The sequence below is a fragment of the Zophobas morio genome, unplaced genomic scaffold, assembly GCF_036711695.1.
Source record: "Zophobas morio isolate AGI-343-1 ecotype UQ-CSIRO unplaced genomic scaffold, CSIRO_AGI_Zmor_V1 ptg000021l, whole genome shotgun sequence".
In the NCBI taxonomy this organism is placed as follows: Eukaryota; Metazoa; Arthropoda; class Insecta; order Coleoptera; family Tenebrionidae; genus Zophobas; species Zophobas morio.
Window position 1 is genome coordinate 27,669,096 of NW_026972126.1, and position 22,275 is coordinate 27,691,370.

The 22,275-nt window shown below is 32.8% G+C and overlaps 1 protein-coding gene across 2 annotated transcripts in view; it reads left to right on the forward strand.

The window, feature by feature from the left end:
- Rapgap1 (Rap GTPase activating protein 1) overlaps positions 1 to 22,275 on the forward strand; it is a 305,306-nt gene that overhangs the window by 25,609 nt on the left and 257,422 nt on the right. The window contains exon 1 of one of the 2 annotated variants that reach the window (XM_064061036.1): positions 11,688 to 11,977. The exons of the other annotated variant lie outside the window; for it this stretch is intronic. Within the exon in view, the coding sequence (XP_063917106.1) occupies positions 11,880 to 11,977 (98 nt within the window). The 5' untranslated portion in view covers positions 11,688 to 11,879. Of the gene's footprint in view, positions 1 to 11,687; positions 11,978 to 22,275 lie in introns of those variants that run through there. 2 annotated transcript variants of the gene reach the window in all.

Consider the following 22,275-nt stretch of genomic DNA (forward strand, 5'->3'; position numbering starts at 1 on the left):
TCCAAAGCTAACTTAATGTAAGATATTTCGTATAAATTGTGCCATGTGTTGGTAATCCGGCGAATTCTACTAACAGGAATTCACGAGTCCCGTGGCCCGAAACACCGTTTAAATTCCCCCTGACGCCGGTCCTGCCCCAGAGACAATTTTATCACCCCATAATCCGCCCACGAGCGCTCGTTTTTATTCGCAATCGATTCGCGCTCCCAAATGGCAGCCCGAACTCTTCCAATTAAAAATAAACAGAGCAATTTCGCCGATTTTGTGTGAATGGAGATTCATTAGGGGGAGAATGCCGGTCTAAGAGGTTTAGCTTTAAAACGGCGAGTGGAAAGAAATCCCCGCAAGAATATTGCCCGCAGTCGACGAAATCCTGTAATTTTCTCGCTTTTATATTTGGCAGGCGAAGCGGAGGGAGTCGAGAGGGTTGTAATATTGCAAATTTTGTGTGGGGTGTATTCAGGGGCGCATGAAAAGAGAAAAGTCAACAAAAAAGTATCCGTGGGAGTCGGGACTGGCGGAGCGTGAAAATGTCGTCGTTCTGGTTTGAGGGAGATATTGGGCGTATTTGGTAAATGGGAAACGAGGCAAATGGGGGAATTAAATTTTGTGGGAGACGGGAAGGTGAAGTTGGGTGAGGTGGCGCCATCTGGTGGAGAGGTACTGGTTCGACCGCAGAGTTCTGTGTCTTCTGGATTCTTCTGGATTCTTAATTTATGGGGGCTGACCGTGGCCAGCCGGCACTTAGGCCTCGCCTTTGGGCCCATTGTACCTTCCCCAAGTCCATATCAGGGTGTTTTCCCGCTCCTCTACTCGTCAAGCCACCCAACTGCTTGAATGTACTTGAGTAATGCAGAGGGTGGAAACTCCCTGATATTTGCCATACTAGGCCAGATGTCCCCTAGTATGGATTCCCTGTAGGAGGCTAGGGCTGGACACTCACGAAGAATGTGCTCAGCTGTTTCCTCTTCTTCATTGCATCCACGACAGATTGGGTCTGTTACCACCCCTATCGTATATAGATGTTTGTTAAACTGGTAATGTCCCGTAAGGAATCCTACCAGTTTACGCAGTTTGTCCCTTGAAAGTGAGAGATAAAATTTCGTCAACTTACGGTCTGGTGTCGCCATACAAGCTCTACTATGCCGACAGCTGCTCAACTTCACCCATATCTGCTCATGGCGTCTCTGGGTATATTGCTTTACGAGTTCGTTCGAGAGGGCGACCGAAGGCGTGATTGCCGGTTCGGGTCCCCAGAAGGGCATGCGCGCGGCTCGCTTCGCCATCTCATCTGCCCTCTCGTTTCCTTCGTTGCCACTGTGTCCTTTGATCCAACAAAGTTCCACACTATTCCTCTGCGTTACATACTTTAGCGTTTGTCTGCACTCCCAAACCAGCCCGGATCGAACCATACAGCTGTCCAGGGCTAGTAGTGCAGACTTGCTGTCAGTAAGTATGCGTATTGATTTGTTGCCGATTTCACGTTCAGCAATGATTCTAGCTCCCAGCATTATTCCCATCAGTTCTGTTTGTAAGACAGACGTGTGGGTGCCGAGAGGTACACTAATTTGTGCGTTCAGTTGTTCGGAGTAGATGCCGGCTCCTGAACCACTATCTGTTTTGGCACCATCGACATAGATATCTATGTCGGCTCGTCCTTCTGAATTATCATTCATTGATATTCTATATGTCTTCTCATATATTAATTTTGTGCCCATTCGGTCACAGCCCATCCTTAACAAGGGTATTCTGTTGAACGCCTCCGTTAAGATCCGAGTGTGCTTCGTTGTGCGGCCTTGTTTGTTCCATACTCCCAGAGAGTGAAGTCTTAGAGACGTCGTCATTGCCGCTTCCTCTATGTAAAGGTTAAGAGGTGCTAAGCAAAGAAGAGTCTCCAGAGCCGCTGTGGGAGTGGTCCTCATTGCTCCTGTAACACTGAGACACGCCATTCTCTGAACGTGTTCAAGTTGCAGGGCTGTTGTTTTTTGTCTGGCTCTGGGCCACCAAACTAAAGCTCCATAGCACAGCATCGGTCTGACTATTGCCGTGTAGATCCAGAGGGCGATCTTGGGATTTAAACCCCACGACCTTCCCACCACCCTACGACATTGCCAAAGAGCCGAGCGTGCCTTTTCTACTTTATCATCTACATGCTTCTTCCAATTCAGTCGCCAGTCCAATACAACTCCCAGGTATTTGACTTCGTCCGAAAGTTGAAGCGTTGTGTTAAATATTTTTGGCATCTGTAGTGTGCCAATTTTCCTTTTCCTGTTATTATTAATTAAATTTTGTGGGAGACGGGAAGGTGAAGTTGGGTGAGGTGGCGCCATCTGGTGGAGAGGTACTGGTTCGACCGCAGAGTTCTGTGTCTTAACTTTTATTTGTTGTTTAGAACAGTAATAAGTGATATAAATGCGACAAGTAGGTATTAAAAATAATATTTCTGTTATATCACGATCGTAATGAGAGTGAAAATGTTTTGAAAACAGGAAATTGTTTGTGGTTTAATCTGGCTTCAATAGATGGCGCTTCATATGATAAAGGGGCTATAAATGATCACCAATGTCAGTGTGACAATTTTATTGTAACTTCTGTTTAGACAAGGCGGCGAAAGTCGACGCCCACTTTGGTAACACAATAATTTATAACTACTCTTTTGTTCTACAAACAAGAACAATTGTTGAAACTGATTGCTTGCTACTACAGTGTCGACGTTTTTATACTTTCTATTTTACTCAACTATTTTCTGAAACATACGTATTTTAGGAGATGTTCGAATGTGCAATGACCCAAGTATGCGTTGTTTGACATTTGAGGTGTGTGACGTTTGTCGTGATCACTGCAAATTCCGCGTTACTTAGTGGTTCGAAATAATTATAACATAAATCATTAATTTTTTTGAGACACCAGGCGAGCAATTCTAAAAATAAATCCATGTTTCCGATGAAGATTTATTTGATGATTTTTGAGATGACGTCATCAGTTGTTGAGAGGGGACGAATTAATTAATTTTAATTAACGTTTTCTGGTGACTCGGTTGTAGTGTTTTACCAAATTTTCGATACAATAATTATTTAAGTATTCTATTTTTCCAGAGTCGCCAAAATGAAGTATGGTAAATTTTGGGTGATGTGTTTTAAAAATTAGACTTTGGACCCAAATATTTCGAATGATAGACGCATCATTCCTGAGCAAAACACAATTTTTTACAGAATTTTTGGCCACCCAATTTTTCCGAAATTGCGCTAAATAGTCCTTAACAAAAATTTACGGAATTTTCGATAATCGTCTAATTTCTTGTTCTGGGACCATAAGGATGCCATGTTTTTTGAATTTAGCTTGTCGAAGTGTATCCTCCAGATTTTTTGTGGATTTTTAGGTAACTTTTTCAAAAGCTCATTTTTTCAATACACTCCCCTAAGAAATTTTCGCTCTTTTTTGACTACATTCGAAAATTATCTAAGACAATTTTTTTGTAGATTCCAAACTCCGGAAGTTATTTTCGGCTTCATTTCTTAAAAAATTCTTACCATTTTTTCAGAATCGTGAAAATAAAATGTACAAAATTTTTAGATATTTTCAAATTTGACTTTGAACCCAAATATTTCCAAAACCAGTAGCCGCATTGACTTTGGATTGTTTTCTCTAATAGAGGTACCATTTCTTCGCGAACACAATTTTTTTCATGATTTTTGGCCATCCAGTTTTTTCGAAATTGTGCCAAATAGGTCCTTATTAATAAAAATCTACGATGACTTCGGAATTTTCGATAATCGTCTATAATCTTGTTCTGGGACCATAAAGATGCCATGTTTTTTGAATTTAGCTTGTCGAATGTATCCTCCAGATTTTTTGTGGATTTTTAGGCAACTTTTTCAAAAGCTCACTTTTTCAATACACTCTCCTATAAAATTTTCGATCTTTTTTGACCACCTTCGAAAATTACCTAAGACAATTTTTTTGTAGATTCCAAACTCCAGAAGTTATCTTCGGCTTCATTTCTTAACAAATTCTTACCATTTTTTCAGAATCGCCAAAATGAAATGTATAAAATTTTTAGATATTTTCAAATTTGATTTTGAACCCAAATATTTCCAAAACCAGTAGGCGTATTGACTTTGGATTGTTTTCTATAATAGAGGTACTATTTCTTGGCAAACACAGTTTTTTTCGTGATTTTTGGCCATCCAGTTTTTTCGAAATTGTGCCAAATACGTCCTTAATAAAAATCTACGATGACTTCGTAATTTTAGATATTCATCTATAATCTTGCTCTGGGACCATAAAGATGCCATGTTTTTTGAATTTAGCTTGTCGAAATGTATCCTCCAGATTTTTTGTGAATTTTTAGGTAACTTTTTCAAAAGCTCAGTTTTTCAGTACTCTCCCCTATGAAATTTTCGATCTTTTTTGACCACCTTCGAAAATTACTTAAAGTTTTGTTTTTTTTTGTAGATTTCGACTCCCAGAAGTTAATTTTGGCTTCATTTATTCGAAGAATCATACCATTTTTCCAAAATCTCCAAAATGAAGTGTACAAAATTTTGAGAGACTTGAAAAATTGAAATTAAACCCAAATATTTCGAAAACCAGTAGCCGTATTGACTTTGGAATATTTTTCGTGATAGACGCATCATTCTTGAGCAAACCCAATTTTTTTCATAATTTTTGGCCACCCAGTTTTTCCAAAATTGCGCTAAATAAGACTTTAACAAAAATCTATGATTTCGCGGAAATTTTCGATATTCGTCTATAATCTTGCTCTTAGACCATAAAGACGCTATGTCTTTTGAATTTAGCTTATCGAAATGTATCCTCTAGATTTTTTGTGAATTTTTAGGTAACTTTTTCAAAAGCTCAGTTTTTCAGTACTCTCCCCTATGAAATTTTCGATCTTTTTTGACCACCTTCGAAAATTATTTAAAGTTTTTTTTTTGTAGATTTCGACTCCCAGAAGTTAATTTTGGCTTCATTTATTCGAAGAATCATACCATTTTTCCAAAATCTCCAAAATGAAATGTACAAAATTTTGAGAGACTTGAAAAATTTGAAATTAAACCCAAATATTTCGAAAACCAGTAGCCGTATTGACTTTGGAATATTTTTCCGGATAGACGCATCATTCTTGAGCAAACACAATTTTTTTCATAATTTTTGGCCACCCAGTTTTTCCAAAATTACGCTAAATAAGACTTTAACAAAAACCTATGATTTCGAGGGAATTTTCGATATTCGTCTATAATCTTGCTCTTAGACCATAAAGACGCTATGTCTTTTGAATTTAGCTTGTCGGAATGTATCCTCCAGATTTTTTGTGAATTTTTAGGTAACTTTTTCAAATGCTCAGTTTTTCAGTACTCTCCCCTATGAAATTTTCGATCTTTTTTGACCACCTTCGAAAATTACTTAGTTTTGTGTTTTTTTTTTGTAGATTTCGACTCTCAGAAGTTATGTTTGGCTTCATTTATTCGAAAAATCTTACCATTTTTCCAAAATCTCCAAAATGAAATGTACAAAATTTTGAGAGACTTGAAAAATTTGACTAAAACCCAAATATTTCGAAAACCAGTGGCCGTATTCACTTTGGAATATTTTCTCTGATAGACGCATCATTCCTGAGCAAACATAATTTTTTTCATAATTTTTGGCCACCCAGTTTTTTCGGAATTGCACTAAAATGGTTCTTAATAAAAATGATCGATGACTCCAGAATTTTATATATTCGTTTATAAAGTTGATTGAGGAGCATAAATTTTAGATTCAGCTTATCGAATTTCATCTTCCGGATTTTTTTGAGGATTGTTAGATAACTCTTTCAAAAGCTCCTTTTTTTATACGAAATTTTCGATTTTTTTTCGACTATTTTCGAAAATTACCAAATGAGATTTTGTCGACATTTCAACCTCCAAAAGTTATTTTTGGATTAATTTCTCCGAAAATTCTTACTATTTTTTTTTCAAAATTACCAAAATGAAATGTACACTAATTTTGAGGTGTTTTAGAAATTTGATTTTGAACCCAAATATTTCGAAAACCAGTGGCCGTTTTGACTTTGGATTATTCTCGGTGATAGATATTATTCCTTCGTAAATGCGATTTTTTTTCATAATTTTTGTCCACCGATTTTTTTCGAAATTGCGTTAAATAGATCCTTAAAAAATCTACGATACTCCAGAATTTTCAATATCCGTCTATAATTTTGATCAGAGATCGTAAACAAGTTATGTTTTTAGATTCAGGTTGTAGAAATTTATCTTTCGGATTTTTTTGTGGAATTTTGATAACTTTTCCAGAAATTCAATTTTTCAGTAACGTCTCCTATGAAATTTTCGATCTTTTTTGACCACTTTCGAAAATTACCGAAATACATTTCTTTGTAGATTTCGACCTCCCGAAGTTATTTTCGGCTTCAGTTCTTACCGTTTTTTTTGAGAATCTCTAAAATAAAATGTACAAAATTTTGAGGTATTTTAAAATTTTAGTTTGAACCCAAAAATTTCGCAAAAAAGTAGCAATATTGACTTTGGATTATGTTCTGTGATGGACGTATCATTCCTTCGCAAATATGATTTTTTTTATAATTTTTGGTCACCCAGTTTTTCCGAAAGTGCACTAAATAAATCTTTAACGAAAATTTACTGCTGGTCACGTTTTTTCGATATTCGTCTATAATCTTGATCTGGAAACATAAGCATGCTATATTTTTGGATTCAGCTTGTTGAAATCTATCTTCTGGAATTTTTTGTATTTTTTTAGACAGCTTTTCCAAAATCTCAATTTTTCAATATCAAATTTAATCTTACGAAACTTTCGACACATTATGGATCATTTTAAAAAATTACTGGAATGAATACATTTTTTTGTAGATTTCAACCTCCACAAGTCATTTTCGGCTTCATCTTTCGAAAATTCCTACAATTTTCCAGATCCAAATATTTCAAAAACCGGTAGCAACTGACTAGATTATTTTTCCTGATTAGTTATTTAGTGATTTTCGGCTTCATTTCTTCGAATAGTTTCAATATTTTTCCAGAATTTTCCATGGAAATGTGGCAGATTTAAAAATATTTATAAAATAATTGAATGTTAAAGGGAATATTTTGAAAATTTTGCTCTGGGACCATAAACACTTATATTTTTGAAATCGTCACGTCCAGATCTCCATCCTAGATTTTTTTGTGAATTTTTAGACACTTTTTTCAAAAATCCTCTGATCTAACCTGTGCTGAGCTGACCTAACCTGACTTGACTCGACCTGATCTGACCTCACCTGACCCGACACGACTTTATAACAATAGTTTTTTTTAGCTAACACAAAACCAGTGTGGTACTTTCTATTTTACTCAACTATTTTCTGAAACATACGTATTTTAGGAGATGTTCGAATGTGCAATGACCCAAGTATGCGTTGTTTGACATTTGAGGTGTGTGACGTTTGTCGTGACCATTGCAAATTCCGCGTTATTTAGTGGTTCGAAATAATTATAACATAAATCACTAATTTTTTTGAGACACCAGGCGAGTAATTCTAAAAATAAATCCACATTTCCCATGAAGATGTATTTGATGATTTTTGAGATGACGTCATCAGTTGTTGAGAGGGGACGAATAAATTAATTTTAATTAACGTTTTCTGGTGATTCGGTTGTAGTGTTTTACCAAATTTTCGATACAATAAAAAAAAAATAGAATACTTAAATAATTATTTAAGTATGTATTCTATTTTTCCAGAGCAGCCAAAATGAAGTATGGTAAATTTTGGGTGATGTGTTTTAAAAATTAGACTTTGGACCCAAATATTTCGAATGATAGACGCATCATTCCTGAGCAAAACACAATTTTTTACAGAATTTTTGGCCACCCAATTTTTCCGAAATTGTGCTAAATAGTCCTTAACAAAAATTTACGGAATTTTCGATAATCGTCTAATTTCTTGTTCTGGGACCATAAAGATGCCATGTTTTTTTAATAATTTAGCTTGTCGAAGTGTATCCTCCAGATTTTTTGTGGATTTTTAGGTAACTTTTTCAAAAGCTCATTTTTTCAATACACTCCCCTAAGAAATTTTCGCTCTTTTTTGACTACATTCGAAAATTATCTAAGACAATTTTTTTGTAGATTCCAAACTCCGGAAGTTATTTTCGGCTTCATTTCTTAAAAAATTCTTACCATTTTTTCAGAATCGTGAAAATAAAATGTACAAAATTTTTAGATATTTTCAAATTTGACTTTGAACCCAAATATTTCCAAAACCAGTAGCCGCATTGACTTTGGATTGTTTTCTCTAATAGAGGTACCATTTCTTCGCGAACACAATTTTTTTCATGATTTTTGGCCATCCAGTTTTTTCGAAATTGTGCCAAATAAGTCCTTATTAATAAAAATCTACGATGACTTCGGAATTTTCGATAATCGTCTATAATCTTGTTCCGGGACCATAAAGATGCCATGTTTTTTGAATTTAGCTTGTCGAAGTGTATCCTCCAGATTTTTTGTGGATTTTTAGGTAACTTTTTCAAAAGCTCAATTTTTCAATACACTCTCCTATAAAATTTTCGATCTTTCTTGACAACTTTCGAAAATTACCGAAAGATTTTTTTTGTAGATTCCAAACTCCAGAAGTTATTTTCGGCTTCATTTCTTAAAAAATTCTTACCATTTTTTCAGAAGCGCCAAATTGAAATGTACAAAATTTTTAGATATTTTCAAATTTGACTTTGAACCCAAATATTTCCAAAACCAGTAGCGGCATTGACTTTGGATTCTTTTCTCTAATAGAGGTACCATTTCTTCGCAAACACAATTTTTTTCATGATTTTTGGCCATCCAGTTTTTTGGAAATTGTGCCAAATAGGTCCTTATTAATAAAAATCTACGATGACTTCGGAATTTTCGATATTCGTCTATAATCTTGTTCTGGGACCATAAAGATGCCATGTTTTTTGAATTTAGCTTGTCGAAGTGTATCCTCCAGATTTTTTGTGGATTTTTAGGCAACTTTTTCAAAAGCTCACTTTTTCAATACACTCTCCTATAAAATTTTCGATCTTTTTTGACCACCTTCGAAAATTACCTAAGACAATTTTTTTGTAGATTCCAAACTCCAGAAGTTATTTTCGGCTTCATTTCTTAAAAAATTCTCACCATTTTTTCAGAATCGCCAAAATGAAATGTACAAAATTTTTAGATATTTTCAAATTTGACTTTGAACCCAAATATTTCCAAAAGCAGTAGGCGTATTGACTTTGGATTGTTTTTCCTAATAGAGGTACCATTTCTTCGCAAACACAATTTTTTTCATGATTTTTGGCCATCCAGTTTTTTCGAAATTGCGCCAAATAGGTACTTAATAAAATTCTACGATGACTGCGGAATTTTCTAAATTCGTTTATAATCTTGATCGGGGACAATAAATACTCTATCTTTTTGGATTCAGATTGTCGAATTCTAGCTTCTGGAATTTTTGTCGATTTTTGGATAACTTTTCAAAAACATCAATTTTTCAAAATGAAATTTTCGATTTTTTTCCATCACCTTGAAAAATCATAAATTACCGAAAGAGATTTTTTCTAGATTTCGATCTCAACAAGTCATTTTCGAATTTATTTCTTCCAAAATTCGTACTATTTTCTTCAGAATCACCAAAATGAAATATACAAAATTTTGAAGTGTTTTAAAAATTGCCTTTGAACCCAAATATTTCGAAAACCGGTAGCTGTATTGACTTTGGATTATTTTTTTTGATGGACGTGCCATTCCTTCGCAGACACGATTTTTTTCATAATTTTTTGCCACCTAGTTTTTTCGGAATTGTGCCAAAAAAGTCCTTAATAAAAATCATCCATGACCCCAGAATTTTCTATATTCGTTTATAATCTTGATCAGGGAGCATAAACACCGTATGTTTTTGCATACAGCTTGTCGAAATCTATCTTCCCGAATTTTTTGTGAATTTTTAAATAACTCTTCCAAAAGCTCCTGTTTCGATACAAAATTTTCGAATTTTTTTCGACCAGTTTCGAAAATTATTATTTTCGGATTCATTTCTTCAAAAATTCCTACTATTTTTTTTAGAATCACCAGAATCGAATGTGCACAAATTTTCAGATATTTTTGAAATTTGATTTTGGGCCCGAATATTTCAAAAACTGGCGCTCGTCCTCACTTTGGATTATTTTCCCTAATAGAGGTATTATGCCGGCGCCAACACAATTTTTTTCATAATTCTTGGCCACCTATTTTTTTCGAAATTAGATTAAATGTAGATCCTTAAAAAGTCTAGGATACTCGGGAATTTTCGATATTTGTCTATAATTTTGATCGGGGACCGTAAACACGTTATGTTTTTGCATTCAGTGTGTAGAAATCTATATTTCGGATTTTTTTGTGGTTTTTCAGGTAACTTTTCCAAAATCTCAATTTTTCAATATCAGATTTAACCTTATGAAACTTTCGACATATTATCGACGATTTTCGAAAATTACCTGAATGAATACTTTTTTTTTGTAGATTTCAACCTCCACAAGTCATTTTCGCCTTCATCTTTCGAAAATTCTGATCATTTTCCAGAATCTCAAAAATGAAATGTTCAAAATTTTGAGATATCTTAAAAATTTTCTTTGGGTCCAAATATTTCAAAAACCGGTGGCCACTGACTGGATTATTTTTCCTGATTGGTTATTTAGTGATTTTCGGCTTCATTTCTTCGAATATTCTCACTATTTTTCCAGAATTTTCCAAGGAAATGTGGCAAATTTAAAAGGATTTATAAAAAAATTGAATGTTATGAATTGAAAATCTTGCTCTGAGACCATAAACACTTATATTTTTGAAATCGTCACGTCCAGATCTGCATCCTAGATTTTTTTGTGAATTTTTAGACACTTTTTTCAAAAATCCTCTAATCTAACTTGTGCTGAGCTGACCTAACCTGACTTGACTCGACCTGATCTGACCTCACCCGACCCGACACGACTTTATAACAATAGTTTTTTTTAGCTAACACAAAACCAGTGTGGCTTTTCCCGCGTTCGTTACATAAAATTCATAAAAACAAGAGTTATAACAACAAAAAATGCACGATCAGATAAGCCGCACTAAATTACAAAAAGCGCTTAAAACTCCCGTTAAAGGCATCAAAAATGTACAGGTTCAAACGGAAATAATATTTTTGCGAGTCACTTCTTGCATACTCGGACCACGTTATGTTCGCTATTCCAATTTCCTGTCAACATAGATACGTTGTTAGTTTACTCATATTTTATTTTCCATTAGCAACAAGTTCGACCTTATAATTACGTAATAACGTTTGAACGCACACTGATCTAATGTCAAACACTAAACCAGACGTAATGAGTTAGAAAAAGTAAGCCGTAAAGTAGTTCGCACTGAACTTTTTATTTATTTAAAATTTCGGAGTAGTCGGTCCATCCCGACGAAGCAAAAACAACAAGAAACACTCACTAACCCTATCAAAGTTATAAGGGCGGCCCTTCATCCCGGCGCCGCGACGCCTGCAGACGCCCAGTCTCCGCGATCGCCTCGTCTAAAAAAAGCCGCAAGTGCAACAGACCACCGCCACTCATCGGAATTAAAAAGCTCCAGTTCCTGCAGCAGCAGGAGCAGCGATCTCTCCGATCAGACTGCGTATTGAGTCACTCTATTTAGTTAGTCTCCTGCTGTCTCGCGGACCGTGTAGGCTCGTTACCGGCCACCGTTTTCGCCGTTTTTCGTCCGCCGAAAGAGTGCCGCGTGGGTGGTGATCGGCTCGTCTGATTAGTTGATTGGTACTTCTCCGACGACAAAAGCGCGTCTGATGCATCGTCAAAATCGCCAGTGATTTTCGGCGTCGACGAAGTGCGGGCTGCTAAGATGCCGAAATGGTGCTGCAGAACGCTTCGATCACGATCAACACGAGGAGCAAGAGGGCCCAGGAAGGGACCCCGCCGGTGCCGGCGAGAGGACGCTTTGTTGCTAGGTTAGTCGGGTTTTGGGTGTAGGTGGGCTGTTATGTCACAGTGCGGCCCTGACGCCGTGTTAAATGGATATAAAATTTTTTATTGATTTGTTTTACACCTCGTTAATCGAGGTTTCGACATTCGCTGTCATGCAAACCCACATTGGCCTTTTTTCGGGCGCGAAAACGGGACGAGCGGCGGAAATATGGCCATATTTGGAAGTAACGCAAACATGGTTTGTTTAGCGAAATGACTAAGTACGAGTATGACCGAATTTGTGGGTTTTATGGATGCGTTTTCTCGTCTTTAGTGATGATTAAAATAAATGTGAGGAGTTCTCTTGGGGGGTGAAGATGAGTCGATTACGTATGGCACGTGCACTTTTCCACACTTATCTTGTTGTTATTATGTATACCTGAAACCGCTGACAATGCACTATTGTTACGGCTATATTTGCATAATGTGCGTCAAAGCATCCTAATATGCAATTTTATGTCCGGATGTCTTATGGAAAAGATTGATAGATAGCGGCAGTTGCGGTAGTTCGGTTCCATTTAGAAGAAAAACTTCCCCTGCCTTCCGGCTCCAGAAATGATAAGGAGGTCATAATAGTCGATAAAAGCCCCTTGGTTAAATTTATGTTCGGTTAGACGTTTCCATTTCCACTAATTTGTTTTTTACTTCCCGAGCGTAAGCAAAGGAAGTATTGTAATCGAGTCCGTCGGCCGACTCTCTACTTTTACGTTTTCTCGATCTTTCATGACCCCTAGAAGACGAAGAAATAGGTCTCCCATTTCCGTCTGTCCGTCCGTCTGTCCGTCCGTCTGTCCGTCCGTCTGTCCGTCTGTCCGTCCGTCTGTCCGTCTGTCCGTCCGTCTGTCCGTCTGTCCGTCTGCCGTCCCGGATATTTATTAGACAGATAATCTCCGAAAGTACTCGACCGATTGTTGTGAAATTTTGTACTTATATTAAGAATATCATGTAGATGGTAAAACGCTAACCAAAATTTGTCTAATCATCCCCACCACTAATGCGATGACGTCACTTCAAAATTGTTCATAGTAAATGGGTTTTCAATTGTATAAAATAACATAGTCCTACACATGTAGTTTACAACTCTGAATCGACTTTTCACCCGAAACGTCCAGATTTTTGGAAAAAAAATCCAAATTATAAAACAACATTTTGAAATTTAATTTTTAATCTGCTAACCAGAATGCTTTGAAATGTTGCAGATGTTTTAAGGCTATAAAGAGCATAATAAATCTTTAGTCAAAAAATATTTGCTTATCCCCTCCAAAAACTTGATGACGTCAGCTCAAAAGTTTGTGGAATAAATCATATCTAAAATGTACAAAATATGATGAGTCTGTACTTGTGATCTATCACTCCATTCATATTTTTTGGATTTGCATATACAGGGTGACTCAAAAAAATTAATGAATGCGTAAATATATTTTATTGATTTAATCAGGAACTACAAAACCGAATGCTCTGAAATCTTGCAGATGTTTTAAGGTCATAAAGAGCATAATAAATGTTTAGTCAAAATATATTTGCTTATCCCCTCCAAAAACTTGATGACGTCAGCTCGAAAGTTTGCCGAATAGATCATATCTAAAATGTACAAAATATGATGAGCCTGTACTTGTCATTTATCACTCCATTCATATTTTTTGGATTTGCATATACAGAGTGACTCAAAAAAATTAATGAATGCGTAAATATATTTTATTGATTTAATCAGGAACTACAAAACGGAATGCTCTGACATCTTGCAGATGTTTTAAGGTTATAAAGAGCATAATAAATTTTTAGTCAAAATATATTTGGTTATCTTCTACAAAAAACTGATGGCGTCAGCTCAAAAGTTTGCCGAATAAATCGTATCTAAAATGTACAAAATATGTCTGTACTTGTGATTTATCATTCCAATCATATTTTTGGATTTGCATATGCAGGGTGACTCAAAAAAATTAATGAAGGCGTGAATTTATTTTATCGATTTAATCAGGAATTACAAAATCGAATGCTTTGAAATCTTGGGAATATTTTAAAGTTATTATAAGCATGGTAAACTTTTGTTCAAAATGTATTTGTTCATCCCTCCTAAAAAAATTGATGACGTCACCCTTAAATTTTGCTGAATAAATCCTATCTAAAATGCAAAAAATATGATGAGTTTGTACTTGTGATTTATCATTCCATTCATATTTTTTAGATTTTCTTAAGAGGTGGTTCAAAAAAATTAATGAAGTCAATTTATTTTATTGATTAAATTAAAGGCAACACTTATTATTAGTATTACACCCCAACAAACCCAATTTGGTAGACACAAAATTTGTTAAAGGAAAAACTCGGTTGAAACATAAGGGTAGCACGCTTATTTACATCGACTTTAACATTACAGACCTGCATTTGTTTTATGCGCTCACTTGGTTCCGCGAATGTGAAATAGACATGTTTATAATCAACCAATTGTGAATTTCACCGTCAAGAATTAAAATAAAACCCAATGTTTTGTATAATAAGCGGAAGTCGAAGCAATAAAACCGATGGTCGTTTTGTTTACAGTTTCTCTGTTTGACTCTCACGTATGTTGTTACGCCTGTCATCTTAAATTAAGAATGTTTATACATACACGATTTTCAGTTGCCTCTGATACGTATACGTGAGTAAATTGTTTCGTTATTTTATTGATTATTACAAATCAATATTCAAAACGACCCAATTCATTTTCCCGAAAATTTGAGAATATAATAATTTTATTCTTAGTATTACACTACATCTATCCCAACTGATATACGTGTCCTTGCAAAAATGTTGATGACGTCATCGCAATTTTTTTTTAAATTCCCACTACAAAAATGTAATGAGAAAAAAAACACAATAGGCATGCAGTCGTCAAGTTTCCGACAGCGAGGGAAGTACTGTCTAAACTCTTTAGACCAATTTTTTTTAATGGAAGTTAAAAAAAATAGCATAATAACCCCAAAGTCGATGCTGTTTTATTCCTTCCAATTGCATGAATATATTTTGTGTGACCAAATTTTCCGATAAAGTCGAATTGATTAATTTATGTTCAGTTCAGGGAGTTCAATGTAAATTCCATTTCAAATCGAGACACTCAATTATGTCAAAGGAAACTTGATTTCGGTGCAATAACCATTAAATAACAAATTTGCAACATTGTGTGGAAATTAGTGTCAAAAATCGTAATATTTTTTATTCAAACCGCTGTGTGATTGTTTTTAACCTTAATCTCAGTATAAATATATACAAGGTGAGTCACTAATAAAATTATTTTTAACTGTAGGAGAGTGAACAAATTCTTAAGCTTGACGACCATAGCTTATTTTTAAAATTCCTATGCGACGTTGTCACGTTATTAACGTACATAAACTTAAATACCGATATTTGAAAATTGCGAAGTTTTAGACATTTTTATAGAACACTCTGTATATTAAAATTTGATTTTTAATTGGTATCATGCCAAAGTACGTACCGTCGAAAAATCGGAATATCGAAAAATCAACGAATCAAATATTGGAAAAATTTAAAATTGAAGAAATGAAAATCGAAAAGCCGAAAAAGTGAAAAAATGAGAAATTGAAATTAAGCGAAAACTAAAAAAAAAATTGAAAACTTCACTTTCGAGAAATGAACAAATCAAAAATTTCAGATATCGAAAAACCCAAAGTTGGGAAATTCAAAATTCGGTGAATCAAAGATGTATTCGAAAATCGAAAATTGAAAAACGAAAAATCGGAAATATGAAATCAAATACTCAAAAAATCGAAAAATCCAGAAATTGAAAAAAGGTGAAACTGAAAATTCGATTTTTGAAAAACGAGCAAATCGAAATATCAAAAAATCGAAGAATTAGAAAAATCTTCTGGAACGTCAAGAAATCAAAAAAATAAAAAGTAAAAAATCAAAAATTTGAAAATCGAGATTTCGAAAAATCAACAAATCCAAAAATGAAATATAACCATAACGAAATATCGAAAGCAGAAACGTCGAAAAATGGAAAAGTTGAATGAAAAATCAAGAAATTCAATGAAAAATCGAAAATTCAACGAATCAAAATGTTGGAAAAATCAAAAACTGAAGAAATGAAGAATCGAAAAGTCGAAAAATTAAAATTAAGCGAAAAGTAAATACATTGAAAATTCCAATTTCGACAAATGAACAAATCGAAAATCGAAAATTCGAAACATCGAAAAATAAAATGGGAAATTCGGTGAATCAAATACTCAAAAATTCGCAAAGTCAAAAAATCTAAAAGTCGAGAAATTGAAGCGTAAAAAAAAAAATTGGAAATTCGATTATCGAAAAATGAACCAATAGAAACTCAAAAAACCGAAAATCAGAAATTCGCAAAATCAGAAATTCCAAAAATTGAAAAATCTGTTAATTCAATAATTCGAAAAATCAAAAATCCAGAAATTGAAATTCGAAATATCGAAAAATCGAAAATTCAACGAATCAAAATGTTGGAAAAATCAAAAACTGAAGAAGTGATGAATCGAAAAGTCGAAAAGTTGAAATTAAGCGAAAAGTAAATAAATTGAAAATTTAAATTTCGACAAATGAACAAATCGAAAATCGAAAATTCCAAACATCGAAAAATGGGAAATTCGGTGGATCAAATGCTCAAAAATTCGCAAAGTCAAAAAATCGAAAAGTCGAGAAATTGAAGCGTAAAGTAAAAAAATTGGAAATTTGAAATCAAATACTCAAAAAATCGAAAAATCCAGAAGTTGAAAAAAGGTAAAACTGAAAATTCGATTTTTGAAAAATGAACAAATCGAAGAATTGGAAAAATCTTCTGGAACGTCAAAAAATTGAAAAATCGAAAAATCGAAAACTCGAGAAATCAAAAAACTAAAAGTAAAAAAATCAAAAATTTGAAAATCGAGATTTCGAAAAATCAACAAATCCAAAAATGAAATATAACCATAACGAAATATCGAAAGTAGAAAAGTCGAAAAATGGAAAAGTTGAATGAAAAATCAAGAAATGTAATGAAAAATCAAGAAATTGAATTTAAAAAAATTGAAAATTCGAACTCGAAAAATCTAAAAAGCGAATATCCGAAATTTTGAAAATAGATAATTTGGAAAATCGTAAATTCGAAATATCGAAAAATCGAAAATTCAACGAATCAAAATGTTGGAAAAATCAAAAACTGAAGAAATGATGAATTGAAAAGTCGAAAAGTTGAAATTAAGCGAAAAGTAAATAAATTGAAAATTTCAATTTCGACAAATGAGCAATCGAAAATCGAAAATTCCAAACATCGAAAAATGGCAAATTCGGTGAATCAAATGCTCAAAAATTCGGAAAGTCAAAAAATCGAAAAGTCGAGAAATTGAAGCGTAAAGTAAAAAAATCGCAAATTCGATTATCGAAAAATGAACCAATCGAAACTCAAAAAACCGAAAATCGGAAATTCGCAAAATCAGAAAATCCAAAAATTGCAAAAACCGTTAATTCAATAATTCGAAAAATCAAGAATCCACAAATTGAAAATCGAAAAACAAAAATTCGAAATATCGAAAAATCGAAAATTCAACGAATCAAAATGTTGGAAAAATCTAAAACTGAAGAAATGAAGAATCGAAAAGTCGAAAAATTGAAATTAATCGAAAAGTAAATAAATTGAAAATTCCAATTTCGACAAATGAACAAATCGAAAATTCCAAACATCGAAAAATCGGAAATTCCGTGAATCAAGTGCTCAAAAATTCGCAAAGTCAAAAAATCGAAAAGTCAAGAAATTGAAGCGTAAAGTAAAAAAATTGGAAATTCGATTATCGAAAAATGAATCAATCGAAAATCAAAAAACCGAAAATCGGAAATTCGCAAAATCAGAAATTCCAAAAATTGAAAAATCCGTTAATTCAATAATTCGAAAAATCAAAAATCCACAAATTGAAAATCGAAATATCGAAAAATCAAAAATTCAACGAATCAAAATGTTGGAAAAATCAAAAACTGAAGAAATGAAGAATCGAAAAGTTGAAAAATTGAAATTAAGCGAAAAGTAAATAAATTGAAAATTCCAATTTCGACAAATGTACAAATCGAAAATCGAAAATTCGAAACATCGAAAAATGGGAAATTCGGTGAATCAAATGCTCAAAAATTCGCAAAGTCAAAAAATCGAAAAGTCGAGAAATTGAAGCGTAAGTAAAAAAATTGGAAATTCGTTTATCGAAAAATGAATCAATCGAAAATCAAAAAACCGAAAATCGGGAATTCGCAAAATCAGAAATTCCAAAAATTGAAAAATCCGTTAATTCAATAATTCGAAAAATCAAAAATCCACAAATTGAAAATCGAAAAACAAAAATTCGGAATATCGAAAAGTCGAAAATTCAACGAATCAAAATGTTGGAAAAATCAAAAACTGAAGAAATGATGAATTGAAAAGTCGAAAAGTTGAAATTAAACGAAAAGTAAATAAATTGAAAATTTCAATTTCGACAAATGAACAGATCGAAAATCGAAAATTCCAAACATCGAAAAATGGGAAATTCGGTGGATCAAATACTCAAAAATTCGCAAAGTCAAAAAATCGGAAAGTCGAGAAATTGAAGCGTAAAATAAAAAATCTGGAAATTCGATTATCGAAAAATGAATCAATCGAAAATCAAAAAACCGAAAATCGAAAAGTCGCAAAATCAGAAATTCCAAAAATTGAAAAATCCGTTAATTCAATAATTCGAAAAATCAAAAGTCCACAAATTGAAAATCGAACAACAAAAATTCGAAATATCGAAAAATCGAAAATTCAACGAATCAACATGTTGGAAAAATCAAAAACTGAAGAAATGAAGAATCGGAAAGTCGAAAAATTGAAACTAAGCGAAAAGTAAATAAATTGAAAATTCCAATTTCGACAAATGAGCAATCGAAAATCGAAAATTCCAAACATCGAAAAATGGCAAATTCGGTGAATCAAATGCTCAAAAATTCGCAAAGTTAAAAAATCGAAAAGTCGAGAAATTGAAGCGTAAAGTAAAAAAATTGGAAATTCGATTGTCGAAAAATGAATCAATCGAAAATCAAAAAACCGAAAATCGGAAAGTCGCAAAATCAGAAATTCCAAAAATTGAAAAATCCGTTAATTCAATAATTCGAAATATCAAAAATCCACAAATTGAAAATCGAAAAACAAAAATTCGAAATATCGAAAAATCGAAAATTCAACGAATCAAAATGTTGGAAAAATCAAAAACTGAAGAAATGATGAATCGAAAAGTCGAAAAGTTGAAATTAAACGAAAAGTAAATAAATTGAAAATTCCAATTTCGACAAATGAACAAATCGAAAGTCGAAAATTCCAAACATCGAAAAATGGGAAATTCGGTGGATCAAGTGCTCAAAAATTCGCAGAGTCAAAAAATCGAAAAGTCGAGAAATTGAAGCGTAAAGTAAAAAAATTGGAAATTCGATTATCGAAAAATGAATCAATCGAAAATCAAAAAACCGAAAATTGGAAAGTCGCAAAATCAGAAATTCCAAAAATTGAAAAATCCGTTAATTCAATAATTCGAAAAATCAAAAATCCACAAATTGAAAATCGAAAAACAAAATTTCGAAATATCGAAAAATCGAAAATTCAACGAATCAAAATGTTGGAAAAATCAAAAACTGAAGAAATGAAGAATCGGAAAGTCGAAAAATTGAAATTAAGCGAAAAGTAAATAAATTGAAAATTCCAATTTCGCCAAATGAACAAATCGAAAATCGAAAATTCCAAACATCGAAAAATGGGAAATTCGGTGGATCAAGTGCTCAAAAATTCGCAAAGTCAAAAAATCGGAAAGTCGAGAAATTGAAGCGTAAAATAAAAAAACTGGAAATTCGATTATCGAAAAATGAACCAATCGAAAATCAAAAAACCGAAAATCGGAAATTTGCAAAATCAGAAATGCCAAAAATTGAAAAATCCGTTAATTCAATAATTCGAAAAATCAAAAATCCACGAATTGAAAATCGAAAAACAAAAATTCGAAATATCGAAAAATCGAAAATTCAACGAATCAAAATGTTGGAAAAATCAAAAACTGAAGAAATGATGAATTGAAAAGTCGAAAAATTGAAATTAAGCGAAAAGTAAATAAATTGAAAATTTCAATTTCGACAAATGAACAAATCGAAAATCGAAAATTCCAAACATCGAAAAATGGGAAATTCGGTGGATCAAGTGCTCAAAAATTCGCAAAGTCAAAAAATCGAAAAGTCGAGAAATTGAAGCGTAAAGTAAAAAAATCGCAAATTCGATTATCGAAAAATGAACCAATCCAAAATCAAAAAACCGAAAATCGGGAATTCTCAAAATCAGAAATTCCAAAAATTGAAAAATCCGTTAATTCAATAATTCGAAAAATCAAAAATCCACAAATTGAAAATCGAAAAACAAAAATTCGAAATATCGAAAAATCGAAAATTCAACGAATCAAAATGTTGGAAAAATCAAAAACTGAAGAAATGAAGAATCGAAAAGTCGAAAAATTGAAATTAAGCGAAAAATAAATAAATTGAAAATTCCAATTTCGACAAATGAACAAATCGAAAATCGAAAATTCCAAACATCGAAAAATGGGAAATTCGGTGGATCAAGTGCTCAAAAATTCGCAAAGTCAAAAAATCGAAAAGTCGAGAAATTGAAGCGTAAAGTAAAAAAATTGGAAATTCGATTATCGAAAAATGAATCAATCGAAAATCAAAAAACCGAAAATCGGAAATTCACAAAATCAGAAATTCCAAAAATTAAAAAATCCGTTAATTCAATAATTCGAAAAATCAAAAATCCACAAATTGAAAATCGAAAAACAAAAATTCGAAATATCGAAAAATCGAAAATTCAACGAATCAAAATTTTGGAAAAATCAAAAACTGAAGAAATGAAGAATCGAAAAGTCGAAAAATTGAAATTAAGCGAAAAGTAAATAAATTGAAAATTCCAATTTCGACAAATGAACAAATCGAAAATCGAAAATTCCAAACATCGAAAAATGGGAAATTCGGTGGATCAAGTGCTCAAAAATTCGCAAAGTCAAAAAATCGAAAAGTCGAGAAATTGAAGCGTAAAGTAAAAAAATTGGAAATTCGATTATCGAAAAATGAATCAATCGAAAATCAAAAAACCGAAAATCGGAAATTCACAAAATCAGAAATTCCAAAAATTAAAAAATCCGTTAATTCAATAATTCGAAAAATCAAAAATCCACAAATTGAAAATCGAAAAACAAAAATTCGAAATATCGAAAAATCGAAAATTCAACGAATCAAAATTTTGGAAAAATCAAAAACTGAAGAAATGAAGAATCGAAAAGTCGAAAAATTGAAATTAAGCGAAAAGTAAATAAATTGAAAATTCCAATTTCGACAAATGAACAAATCGAAAATCGAAAATTCCAAACATCGAAAAATGGGAAATTCGGTGGATCAAGTGCTCAAAAATTCGCAAAGTCAAAAAATCGGAAAGTCGAGAAATTGAAGCGTAAAATAAAAAAACTGGAAATTCGATTATCGAAAAATGAACCAATCGAAAATCAAAAAACCGAAAATCGGAAATTTGCAAAATCAGAAATGCCAAAAATTGAAAAATCCGTTAATTCAATAATTCGAAAAATCAAAAATCCACGAATTGAAAATCGAAAAACAAAAATTCGAAATATCGAAAAATCGAAAATTCAACGAATCAAAATGTTGGAAAAATCAAAAACTGAAGAAATGATGAATTGAAAAGTCGAAAAATTGAAATTAAGCGAAAAGTAAATAAATTGAAAATTTCAATTTCGACAAATGAACAAATCGAAAATCGAAAATTCCAAACATCGAAAAATGGGAAATTCGGTGGATCAAGTGCTCAAAAATTCGCAAAGTCAAAAAATCGAAAAGTCGAGAAATTGAAGCGTAAAGTAAAAAAATCGCAAATTCGATTATCGAAAAATGAACCAATCCAAAATCAAAAAACCGAAAATCGGGAATTCTCAAAATCAGAAATTCCAAAAATTGAAAAATCCGTTAATTCAATAATTCGAAAAATCAAAAATCCACAAATTGAAAATCGAAAAACAAAAATTCGAAATATCGAAAAATCGAAAATTCAACGAATCAACATGTTGGAAAAATCAAAAACTGAAGAAATGAAGAATCGAAAAGTCGAAAAATTGAAATTAAGCGAGAAGTAAATAAATTGAAAATTCCAAACATCGAAAAATAAAATGGGAAATTCGGTGAATCAAATACTCAAAAATTCGCAAAGTCAAAAAATCGAAAAGTCGAGAAATTGAAGCGT